Source organism: Mesoplodon mirus (assembly GCF_964341445.2).
Source record: "Mesoplodon mirus genome assembly, chromosome: 11".
Lineage (NCBI taxonomy): Eukaryota > Metazoa > Chordata > Mammalia > Artiodactyla > Ziphiidae > Mesoplodon > Mesoplodon mirus.
Genome location: NC_138987.1, coordinates 94,903,147 through 94,916,238, shown reverse-complemented (window position 1 = coordinate 94,916,238; position 13,092 = coordinate 94,903,147). Strand labels below are relative to the sequence as shown.

General features: G+C 44.3%; 1 protein-coding gene across 1 annotated transcript; it reads left to right on the top strand.

The window, feature by feature from the left end:
- Nucleotides 1-242: 242 nt before the first annotated feature.
- On the top strand, nucleotides 243-8,866 carry GABARAPL1 (GABA type A receptor associated protein like 1). The gene is made up of 4 exons (XM_082635948.1): nucleotides 243-602; nucleotides 5,171-5,249; nucleotides 6,461-6,579; nucleotides 7,482-8,866. Exons 1-4 carry the CDS (start codon nucleotides 513-515, stop codon nucleotides 7,545-7,547), a joined length of 354 nt encoding a protein of 117 aa, XP_082492074.1. The 5' UTR covers nucleotides 243-512; the 3' UTR covers nucleotides 7,548-8,866.
- Nucleotides 8,867-13,092: the final 4,226 nt, after the last annotated feature.

Sequence of the window (13,092 nt, the reverse complement as noted above, 5' to 3'; positions counted from 1 at the left end):
TTGCGAAGGAGAGGGAAGAAGACATTTTTAGAACAGATTTTTTTGGTTGAAAAACACCTTTAATGTTACAGTCACCATAAAATAAGAGGTGAAAATTGCTCGTGGTCCCAGTGAACTCTATTCAGGGAAAGTTTAGATGGAAGGAGAAAACACCGAAATGGACAGAGCTCCTGCCCACCCCCATCCCGCGGACCACGGATCGCGGGGGGCGGGCCGGGGGCGGGGCTTCGTGACATCAGAGGACCAACGCGCCACCGTGTTGTTTTTGTACTCCCGAGTCTCGGGAAAAGCCTCCAGGATTTCTTTACCTGGCCCTCCCGTGCCTCTGGATCGGGGGCCCCGAGACCCCTTCTGAAAGCTCTGCAGAGCCGCATTGCGACGGGGGCTGGCCTTTCTGAGGCGGGTCTGAGGCACATTGCGATTTGTTCCGAGGGAATCAAGACGGGAGAGACGCCTTCGTCGGCGAGGGAGGCAGGCCCCGTCCGGGGATCTTAGAAACCCTGCGGTCCATCATGAAGTTCCAGTATAAGGAGGACCATCCCTTTGAGTATCGGAAAAAGGAAGGAGAAAAGATCCGGAAGAAATATCCGGACCGGGTCCCTGTGAGTGTGGAAGGGGAGGGGGGAATGAGGGGGGGGGGCGGCGGCGGAGTCGTGATGGCTGCCAGAGGCACAGAAAGGTGGTCCCTAAAAGTACTTAACCTGGACGCCCGTCACTACGGAGAGAGCCAGTGGAAGGAACGTTCGCACTGCGGACCCTTTAAAATCCGTATCCCCAGGGCCCGTCCCCATCTTTGGAGCTGACCGCAATTTTAGAGCGGAGCCTACGTTTGAGTGACTCAGCAGTATTCAGAGGCTGTGTGAGCTGGGATGTACTCAAAATGTGGCCCTTTTTGTGCGAGAATGATTAGGTTGGGACTGCCCATTTGCTGCCTTTAAGACTGCCTGGAAATTGTTTTGGGAATAACAGATGCGGTGGATTTGCTCCCATCAGTTTTCTCCTTAGGTGGGTCTCCGTTCATCAAGTTGACTTTGGCCCTTATAGCCTTGGGTTTGGGAGGGAAATGTCCGGAAGCCAGTGGATCCTTTATTTTTGTCTCTTGAGGGTTAGGGAGCGGGCGTGGGGGGATGGGGGGCGCTCCAAGACAGGCCTGGCCCAGAAAACAAGGTCACGTTCTCCGCGCAGCAGCCGGGTTGCCTCATCATTCCTGGCTCCGGGGCGTGTGGGGCTGCAGCCAGCCTTCCTCCGGTATTTATTCTGAACACATTGTGCCTGGACACAATAAGGAAGGACCGAGACCTTTTTTCTCTCGGGTTTTTGGACTCTGGCGTACGTAATGTAAAACTAGTGCAGGCAGTGAGGAGGGAAGAAATAGTAAGGTATCTTGCTGCATCCGGGCGCTTTCCCCCTCTCCCCCTCCCCCGCCTCCTGCCTGGTTTTTCTCTACTGTGGGCTACGCAGCCGGATGGGAAGGCAGAAGGCTTTAAAGTGTGGTGGAGGGAACAGTCGCTGAGCTTTGGCGATGGGGGACTAGAGACCCTAAGATTGTGCTCTTTATCTTCGGGCAGGGACATTCGGATAAATATTACAGATAATTTGCAGGTAAAGGAATTGCCATTATCTGATGGTGAGAGGTACTCTTGAATTCCTTTCCAAACGTCGTCTAACTTTGATGTTCTTACAGCTGCCAGAAGCGACGTGGGCCGTATAAACCCCTTGCAGTCCTTTTCCTATAAGGGTAGAGGAGATATTAGGGCTGTTCCATTCCCCAGGAATTACATACAAAAGGGTTTTCAGCTCAAAAGGAGAGCTAGCCCTATTACCCACTGACGGATTCGTGACAAATTGCCTTCTTGGTCTGTGGACCTTGCATGACTGCTTTAACAGTTTCCCCCAAATCTTGGTGATACCCATTCCTACTCTCTTATAGTAATATTTGAAAGTGACAACTAACTTTGATTGATACCTTACCATGTACCTGGGAGTATTCTCAGTGCCCTGTCTATATTCATTCACTTAGTTCTCACACCGTTATAATCCCATTCTACAGAGGCAAGATCTGGGGCACAGAGAACTGAAGTAACTTCCTGAAAGGTCTCACCTGGCTGCCGTGTTGCAGAGCTGGGATTCTGACCCTGGCTGTTGGGCCCTCCGTGTCATATTGTTTCTCAATCTCTAATGCAATTCTGTTCAACAGAATTATTTAAGTGTGCAGTGTGTGCCTCGCACTGTTAGGTGCTAGAAATAGAGAAGTCAACTGCTGCTGCCTTCAAGAGTTCACAGATGGTAGTAGGATGCCAGGACGGCATCCCAGTCAGCAAAATGACTACCGTTTATTCAGAACGCTAAGTAGGAGGCTCTGTTCCAGTAAGCTCCGTATAAGTCACAAACTCAGAATTGTACCTGTTCCTACATCTAGTTAAAATTCTCATACATTTGCTCAAAACAGTCTTTTCCATTTCAATCATTTACATGCATTCACCCAGAATATTTCAGCTAATCCCCCCTATTTTTGTTCTGCTCATTGTTTGGTGTTAAATGTTTTACTTCTGTGATAGTTTGTAAGCCATTATGACTCTCACTTAGATCTCATGATTCCTCCAGTTAGGTTTTAACCAGTGGTCAGCCTCCTAGCTGCTCCTTAGGTGCTCAGCCTGTGGCCTTCTTTCTAGTGATGCAAAAGGATCTCTACCCTCCGAATCCTGAGATTTGGTGCAAGTTCTGGGCAGAACCCTGAATCTTGCTGTGCTCAAGTGTTGTGTTTACGGAGAAGAGGGTTAGACTAAATGATTTCTAAAGCCCTTTCCCCCTAGACCATTGGTGTAATTAAAGCAGTCACGTACCCTTACTGCTTATGTGACTTGAGTGTAGCCTGAGCTCATCTGTAGCTGCCACCCAAAAGAATAGGCGTGCTTGGGCCTTGAGACAGACTTTCATGGGATTTTGAAGTTACCTTTCTAGCTACAGTGTATTGAAAACCTGCAACATAGCAGGAAACTGTTAGGAAGAGATTGCCTATTTTTTGAAATTCATGAGCAGCCCCATGGAGTATTAGTCACATTTCACAGAGGAGAAAAACTGAGACCCAAACAGGCAAAGCATCTAGGCCCAGGGCCCACTGTAAGTGAAGGGTTCCTGGGAACTTGAATATTTTCTGGTAAAGCGAAGGCCTTAATGATTCCTTCTCCCCTCCTTTTCCTCCACATCCAACCCTCTCCTCCCGATGTCACAGTTGCACTTAGCTTTGTCGCTCTCTTTTTCTGCTCCCTTCACGTGGTTTCCATGTCTTATTAATCCGGGCTGGAGCTGCCACGTCGTCTCAGAGTTCCTGCGTGACACAAGGCAGCCTCCTTCCCTTTGATTTTATGTGCCTGCGGCCTCCTGTCCATCCTCGTTGTTGTGCCATCACTGGTCTCTTCCTGTGCTCTTCCTACTTTTTCTTTTAATTTCTGACTCACATATCACTGCTGCAGTTTTGATTTTTATTTATTTATTTATTCTTCCGGTTTTACGGAGATATAACTGACATATGGCACTGTATAAGTTTAAAGTGTGCAGCATAATGATTTGACTTACATACTTCTTGGAATGATGATCACAGTAAGTTGAGTGAATATCCATAATCTCATACACAAATACAAAATTAAAGAAGTAGAAAAAAAATTTTGTGTGTGTGATGAGAACTCTTAGGATTTACTCTCAAAGTGTAATTGACCTACAACACTGTGTTAATTCCTGTTACACAACGTAGTGATTTTTTTTATACATTTCAAAATGATCACCGTGATAAGTCTAGTTAGTTATGGTATGTCACCATATTACTTATTATTATATTCCTCACACTATACATTTTGTACCTGTGACTCATTTATTTTGCAACTGGATTTATTTTTATTGTTAAGTGTGATCACGTCCTTCTGGTCTTCCAGGTGCAGGATTCTTTTTCTGTGCAAAAATAAGTAGGTTTTTCACTTGTTATTCTCTCCCCTTAAATTTAAAAGCTTCAGATTTCTCCAAATCAATCCTTATGTTTAGATCTTTATAATTTACAAAGCCTCTTCACTTAAAATTTTATGAATTATTCAAGTTCATTGTATCAGTTACATGCCTCTGTAAAAGATGTGTTTGAAAGTTATCGTCTTCCTTTTACTTGTTGGAATGCTGAAGCTCAGAGAGGTTAAGTGACCTGTTGAAGGTCACACAGCTACTAGGGATACTTGTCCAGTGTATATTTCTATTTCTTTAAATTTTCTGTGCTTCCCATATCTTCTGCCTAGAGTGATTATATTTTCTAAACTAAAAATCTAAAGCTGATGGTTTTACAATAGATTTTAAATATTTTTAAATTAAATTAAATATATCACATATAATATATAAATAGTAAATATATTTATATAATATTTACATTTAAGTATATTTAAGTTAATATTAAAAATTTATTTATAAGATATTTTCTATTTTATAAATCTTCATGTATAAAGAGTCTTTAAATTTTACATATCTTTTTTTCTTTTCATTACAGACATATATGATCTTTCTAAAACTTGAAATATTATTGAAATATTTAATGTAGACATTGAAAATCTCTTAAAATCCTAACAGATAATCAGTATTGACTAATGGGTTTGTTATTGTACTGACATCATACTAAAGAATATAAGAACTGTTTTAATACTTAATTTTTTTCAGTTAATAGTGTCTTAAATATATTTTTTGCAGTCGTTCTCAAAAATTTTGACAAAGTATAAAATTTGAACCACATTATCTGTACCTTTAATAAATAGCATTTATAAGACAGCATAAAACTAATAGGTACTCAGGACCATCTGAGAAAATTCAGACAATCTTCTTGGTGCTTTAACTAAATACCAGAAAGTATATATCCTATAGTATACCTTACAGGTAATTCGTAATTAAAATCAAGGTTTTAAAATCTTTACTTTTCATAACATGCCCTCCTCATCCTCTTGTTATTGCAGTAATAAAACTATAACATTATTAAGAAAGTCCATTTCCCCATACATTTTGTAAGGGGTAAGGGGGAATAAGAAATGGAAAAGCTTTATTGGCCCTAGACAAACTCACTTCAGATAGGGCAACTGTAGGATGTAGAGGGGAAGATACTAGTTTGGATTCTGAAGTTTTTATCCCCACTCTCTACTTCTCCCAGGTGATCGTGGAGAAGGCTCCCAAGGCCAGGGTACCTGATCTGGACAAGAGGAAGTACCTAGTGCCCTCTGACCTCACTGGTAATGCTCCTTCCCTCCCCTGACAACTTCCTCCCATGGGAAAGCATTCCCAGTCCTTCCTGTGTGCATGCGATTGTGGGATTGAGAGGCAGTAGAATTGAAGAGAGTGAGTGGGATTCTCCTGAGAGTTAGGTGATTCAGAAACGGTGATGTCATAGTTCTTTCCCATCACCAATTTCCTTAATCATTTCCCATGATAGTGCTTTGTTTGATTTAGATGCAGCAAAGTACGAAAGCTTGAAAGGAAAGATCCGACGTCCATTATTTAAACCGCTTAAAATTCAGCTTTGTTATTGTGATACCAATTTACTCCAAAAGGAAAACCAGACTAGTTTATTGGGAGGATCACATTTTAGAGATTCTCAGCTGAATACCTTGTCTCAAGCTACAGATTTTTGTTAATACATCTTGTAGATACTGTTTGGATAGGATATATTCATTCTTCACGTGGATTCTTAATGGAGTAACCACTGCATCAGGAGACACTTGGAAAGATTTTGTAGATGTGTTTGCTCCAGAGTTATTAGGTTTGCATATCAGCCTTCTAGAAATCTTTCAGTGTGCTCAGTGAAGGGTAATGCATCGAACCCCACTTATTGCCCCAACATTGGTATGCCTAACTGTGCTGAGATTACTGCAGTCTATTAGACCGCTTCCCGTCACAAGGTGACGGGAAGGTGGGAGTGTGGGAAGTGTGTTTCTTTCTTTCTTTTTGTTTTTTTCTTCTTCTTTTTGGCTGCACCACGTGGCTTGCAGGATCTTATTTCCCCGACCAGGGATCAAACCCGGGCCCTGGCAGTGAAAGCGCCAGAGTCCTAACCACTGGACTGCCAGGGAATTCCCTGGAAGTGTGTTTCAAATCAAGTTTAGACAGTGATGGGAGTGTTTCAGTCTGGAGACACATTGTATTCCCTCAAAGGTGTCCACAGGCTTTGAGTGGATATGCTAACATTAGGTCTGAAATTGAGTAAAGTCAGGAAGGGTTGAGGAATTAAACTCCTCAATGGCATGTCAAGAAATATGCAGGCTTCTTTGAGTATCACTTTTTATTTCTAAAGCTGTAGGACGGTATTGGGCTCTGCTCAGGTGATACGTAAGTCTGGTACTTTTGGAAACAGGTGCAGTAGGATATTTTTCTGGATCTTACCATTCTGCTAACCTCTCATTTTCTTCCGCCTTTCCTTCCTTTTCTAAAACCTTCCTTCATCCAGTTGGCCAGTTCTACTTCTTAATCCGGAAGAGGATCCACCTGAGACCCGAAGACGCCTTATTCTTCTTTGTCAACAACACCATCCCTCCCACTAGCGCGACCATGGGCCAGCTGTATGAGGTAATGGTCCTGGTGACAATACTGTGCAGTCTGGCCTTCTCTAGCTTTTGTCCCAGGTGTGTTATCAACATCCCAGGTGTGTTACCAACATACCTGGGAAGTGGGGCAGGAGGTGTTGTCTATCAGGTTCCTTTCACATGGCCGTGTCAGGCTCTGGGAGATCAGATGCCACTTGTCCCTTAGGGAATGAGCAGCCCACTAGATTCAGTCCCTTTGAATTCTCTTTTTAGCCTTGCCTTGCTATAGTGTTTTAACATTGGATCGTCTTTATTGAAACAGCAGGAAGTGGTTTCTGACTGCACAAATTCCAGATAAAATGAAATTTAAAATTAAGGCAGTCTTTAAATGGATTCATTTGTCTTCACAGATACACTCAGTTGGAGGGAATAACTTGAGTGTTTTTATTTGGTTTAATTGGTAAACTGTCAGAATCTGATGAGAAAACTAGAATAAAGGACTTTATCATGCTGTATCACCTAAGGTTGTTACTGCATTATTATTCCTTAAAGGGTTTCACACAATACTGCCTTCTTTTTGTGTCCCATTAGTGACTTGCACAAACTTTTCTAATACCCTCTCATTTTTATTCCACAGCATACATTCCCTATTAGTTTTTATTCCAGTATATATAGTTACCTTGTATCTATGTTCCCCTTGCCAGAATGAGCCTTTTAGGGGTCATGTTTGTACCCCTGATGTGTACGGCGTTCTCCACGAAGGTTTTTGTGAACTCAGAGTTCAAAGTTGAATCCCAGCCACTTCTGCTGCTTCTTCGATCCTCTTTTCAGTGGGGACTAATGATACCTCCTCTGCCTACCTTACAGAGTTGTGTGAGGCTCTGAATCCGAGGGATAATGAATGTGATTATGTTTTCTAAACCGTCGTCTTACCTCTTCCCCTAGGACAACCACGAGGAAGACTATTTTCTGTACGTGGCCTATAGTGACGAGAGTGTCTACGGGAAGTGAGTGGTGGAAGCCGGCCGATGGGAGCACCTGGACTCGGGGCAGGGGGAGGGGCGTGTGTGGGGCTTGGGGAGAGAAGGGGGAGGGCTCCCCCCATGGAGGAGATAGAAGGTGAAGACATCTGGAAACACTACACTGCACATACCATCACCATATTTTCACATGCTCAACTGATATTTTTTGCTGCTTTCTCGGCCCAGGGAGAAAGCATGTCAGGACAGAGCTGTTGGATTGGCTTCATAGAAAAATGAGGATGCTCTAGTCTCACAACACTGCTGCGCATTAACTTTTGTGGGATCTCCATAGAAGAATCGGGGGGTGGGCGAGTTGGGGCCAGAGATCGTGGACCACCAGTAACTTTCTGCTCTCCTTCTCTCTGGGCAGAGATTCTGTTTTGGACATTTGCACAAGACATGTAGGGAAAGGGGATGGGAATGTTTTAGGACCACTGGTAGTGGACCATTCCTGGGGACCAAAAGAGACCCATTGTAATTGAAGCATTGTGACCCCTGACCTCTCCTATCTCCACATCTCCTCCCGCATCCCAATTGTCATCTCACAAGCATCACAGTACCCACCCCAGTGGTGGCAGTAGACCTGAGACCCAGACACTTAGATGGAGCCTCTCCTTCTGCCGGAAAACAGGGGCCAGGCGTGAGGGATGTCAGGATTGCGAAGATAGTCTCGGTAGCGTTAAACTGGAATTGACAAAGTATTGAGCATCTCTGTCTAACCTGCTTTGCTCTTTGGTGTCCCTTTTCCCCACACCTACCTTGGACTTGAATGAGCCTCAGCCATTTCCAGAGATAGGCTAAAACCACTCGTCTGGCATTTCCCAAGCTTCACTCCATGAATAGGGACAAAGCTGAGTTACGTATGGAAGGGGCAGGTGTGAGGTACGATGGAGTGTCCGCACCTCCCGCTCATCCAGAATTCTTGCTCCCGGGCTGCTGTGCTTCACTCTCACACGCACGGAAATGCCCAGCGAGGGCCAGCTGCTTCCCTCCTTGGGTTTTCACTTACCACAGCTGCTCGATAGAAACACTTGCGAGGGTGACTTTTAGTAGTTCCTGGGGATTCTGTCTGATTCTGATGGCTTTTACTTTAGGGGTTATGATGTGGGTGGGAGTGGGAAGCAGGAGTTGCACTCAGATGGGACATTTCAGTTCATCTCAGACATGACACTTCAGTTCATCTCCGCTAACGCAAAGGGTCCTTCCCGTGGTGGAAATCCGTGTGTCAGTTCTGTGAGCTGCAGGCTCTTGTATCATGAAGTTTCTGCTGTCAGGCCGAGGAAATAAAAGAATTGCATACCTTAAAAACCTGCCGTGAGTTCAGAAATGTTGCTTCTATTTAGTAAGTCTTAGAATAGACGGCGTGTGGACGCCGAGCAGAAAACTTTGAGTAGGGGTGGCTGTCGGCTGGGTGCCCACGCGCGGCCAGACGTGTACCCTGCCCGTCACTGCCCAGGAGTCACCGTCCAAAGGTGAATGGAGGTGGGGCAGCGTGCCCAGGGTGTCGGTGCAACGTGGGTGATTTTCTCCTCCTCAGATGAATGCCTTGTCACCGCTTTACGTGTTCCTCAGAGCTGAAGGTGGAAGACTGCCTGCGTTAGAAGATTGGGGGTGGAGGGGGGGTGCTTGTTAAGATGCAGATGTCTAGGCCTCGCGCAGATTTGGCTGACTCAGCCCCTCAGCGTAGGCAGCTGCATTTTTAACCGGCTCCTCGTGACTGCTGCACGCTGCGGTTGGAGAGGCGTTGCTCTGGTACCTGGTTTTGCTGTAAGTCCTAACCCAACCTGTTCTTTTCACATCTCGGTCAATATGAGGCCACCATCTCCCAAGGCAACAAATGGCGCCTCCTTGAGGCTCCTGGGGTCAGAACAAGCTTGATGCCTTCTGAGCTTAGGAGAGTCTTCATTCAGGAACCGATATGTAGGTAGGCGGTGGGGTGCTAGTTTAGAGACAATGAAAAACAGATTAGTACAAATTCCTTTCTGAAAGAACTTTAATACCCATTTCTAATCTTTAATCTCTTGCAGGGCTATATCCCCAAGTGGTGTCTACCTCTGTAGAGTTTTATGGAAATATAAGAGTCAGCAGAAAAGAAGTAGATGGTCATAAGGGATCCATGGCAGGATTCCACCCACCACCAAACCCAAATCATGCCTGATTGAGAGCTAAGTTAGGACTGAGAGGAAGGGTAGAAGAAGCCCAAGCCCAGCAAAGGCCACATGTAGGAAATACAGAAAGTTCTAAGGAATTTTCATGTTGACATCAAGGCATTGGAAATGGACACCTGTCACTACTGCCAGGTATTGGGGTGTTTCTGATAAAGCCAAATGGAAGCTAATACTGGAATTAAGATAATGAACTTGAAACTAAAGACTTGCCCACACTACCTGGGAATGAGATTGGATAAATGTTTAAAAGAAGAACACATGGCAGATCCCGGTCCTCCGTACGCATTGGAAGCAGTGGTGTGGGAGACTGTAGGCCATTGCCAAACCAAAGAAGGGCCTTGAATTTAGAGGCTGTGCCTCCCCCAGCAGGCCTTTGCTTATTTTGGTCCTACTCATCTCTAGAGTTTCCTGGTAGAAAAAGTTTATCCTTGGATGGGACATTACATATCATATTAGACCAGCCCTCTGACCTAGGTGCATAAAGTTGAAACAGCTAAGTTCAGAGACAAAGGCAGGCTGGATATTTCATTGTTCTCAGTTGGATATGATGCTCTTTCCTGTACATCAGTATCTCAGCATCATTTCCCTGTTTCCTGCTGGTCAAGCTTTAAAGCTTCTTAGCACCCTCAGTCCATTGTGAGTCCTCTTGAACTAAAAGCAGGTTAGGAAATGTCCTTTCATTAACTGGGTCCCATGTAAGATTGACACCCTGATGCATATTCCTGGGGACCAGTCTTGAATGATGTGTCACATAAGTCCATTCTTCCCTTGGAGGCCAGTATGACATCAACGGCAGAGTTGAGTGAGTCCTTAACTTTTACTCTATTTTGGTAGAAAGATCTCAGATATAGCTGTAGGATAAGTGTACATCTAGGTTTGCCAAGGACAGTCTAGATTGATGCTTATTGTCCTGATTGGTTTATTAATGGTTCCTTATTGCACTGTCACAAGTCCCCCAGTGGAAAAAATGTTATATGGTCATGTTCTTTATACTTAGTATAAAAAGGGAAGCTTAGTTCCACCATCCGTCCCAATGCAGCCTGCCCCAGCACAGTGTGGGTAGAGACCAGAAAAAGAAGGCCACTCCTGAATGGCAGATTGTTCTGCTTCATTCTGTTTTTTTCCCCAATGCAGAGTTGTCTTCTTCCTTTAAAGCATTGTATACTTAAAAAAAAAAGTTCACAGACCGTATTGTGAAATCAGAAGTTAAGATTGCAAAAGAACAAAACAAATAGTTAAATCGTGAATAGTGGTGATTAGGCAGACAGGTGCACTGCCTTCCACAGCTCCAGGGGGTGCCCTGCCGTGGTGGTGTGAACAGCCCTCTCCAGAGCTGGCTGGTGCCCAGACTCTGCCTTGGTGCATTCACCCTTTGGACACAATATTGTCAGTTATTGCAAGTTGCTGTGACTCTGTTGCGTGTATTAAGCACGCAGTTCTATCAGTACATCGCATCTGTCAGTAACCACCCAGTATGATAGGTGTGGTATGGTTTTGAGATTCTGTATGTGGGCTGGGACGGCACATGTACACTTGCCCGTGGATACAGCCCCAAGTCAACTGCGATAACAAGTCATTTCTGAAAAATAAACTAGTTGATAAACTGATTCCATCCACTTCTTTTTTACTCGATACAAAACTTGGAATCAACTATTTCTAGCTGTGTTTTCTTTGGGATATATCTTTTACTCTGACAAATTTGACCAAGTTCCAAACATTCATCCTCGTTTTGTTTTTGCTGCATGAAACCACCAGTTATTTTCAGAAACTGGTCCACTTTGTCCTTGAGTGGCTCTGAGTCCAGTTGGTCATCTTACTGCCGCCCGAGTAACTAGTTCCTTCCTATCCCCCCTACTCCTCACCTGCCCCTTTGTTTACCTGGATGTTACAGTGCGGGGCCTGCAGTTTGGTCAGCTCCAGCCTGTGGCGTACTCTCCCGTGGATGACTCAGGGCTACAGAGCTTGTTTTTCTCATGCTTCAAACGACCCACCGCCCCAAACAAAAAACATTGAGTCCTCATCCCAAAAGCTGTAAGATGTTGTGACGATGTCAGCCTGTTTCCCCTGTTGTGTTATAGGACCATATTTTTTTTTTTTTTTTAACTTTTATTCTTACTGTTAAGGGCACTTTAGTACCTTGTAAATACAGACGACCAGGTTATTTTCAAAGTTTGAAGGAACAGGAAGGGATCGCCCCTAGAAGGAGTCAGATGACATCCCCACATGCCACTGTGCAGGTGCGTACATATTTCAACAGTGAGTAACGGACGACCCTAGTCACCCCCTTGGTGCATGTTCCACAGTGTGGACCAATCAGTTTTGACAGTTCTACTTTCAACATAGCAGTGGATTTATTTAAGAGCCTCGTGACTTCTGTTCAGAGGTATTTAGCACCTAAAACTTGCATGAAGTGATCCTGAGCTCTTGGGTTGGTGGAGTAAAACACATGTTTTTACACATCTCAGAGGGCTCAACGTTGCCTCACCTCGCTCAATCAAAGCTTGGTGATTGCTTTGCTTGACATTCAAAGAAAAGGAAAAATAAGCCATGTTTTAGGTGCTAACATTGGCTAACTAACTCCCTACCGCCTTCAAGTGTTGGCTCAGCTGTCATCTCAGGCTACCCAGAGCCCCTCTTTTAATATTTCAACAAACTCCACCCACTCGCAGCTCCCACTCATTCCCTCCCTGATCTACTTTTGTCCTGTTGGCTGAGCACTGATCACCTTCTGACGTTTTCTCAAGTTCATGGCCTGCTCTCACTAGATTGTAAGCTCCACAAAGGCAGAAGCTTTATTTGGTTCAGTGGTTTACACAAACTGGTCAGAACAGTGCCTGGCCTAGAGTTCATGCTCAAAAAATAGTGAAAGCATAGTAGCTTCTGGTAGGATTGAAGGTTTCAGTTCAGGGACTAAGGTAATTAAGAACTAAATAATCCATAAAAGCACAAGTTACAAAAGGGCCATTCAAGGAACTTTGGGAACGCCTTGGAGCTTCCTAGAAAGAAGATTTGGAGGCAGGGCATAGGGCTTGAACCCCAGCTCTGCCACTTATCCACCTCGGTGACATGGGCCAATTTATTTTTTGTATTAAAGGAAATTCTGAATTTCCTTTGTGTCAGATATAATCATTCCATCATAGGTTGTGAATACTAAATCCTTTGCAAATCATTAAATAGCATTCTTGCATATTAGTGAGTTTTGTTTAAAACTAAAATGCCAGTGACTTAGGCTAGCTGGCAGGAATAATCTAGGTTTTCATGTTTTTATCCTTTGGTAATAGCACAGGACCTTCATAGGCAAATGCATCGTGTGGCGTATGAGTCAGGGAAAATGAAGCAGCATATGTTGAGCAGGGTGTCTCCAAA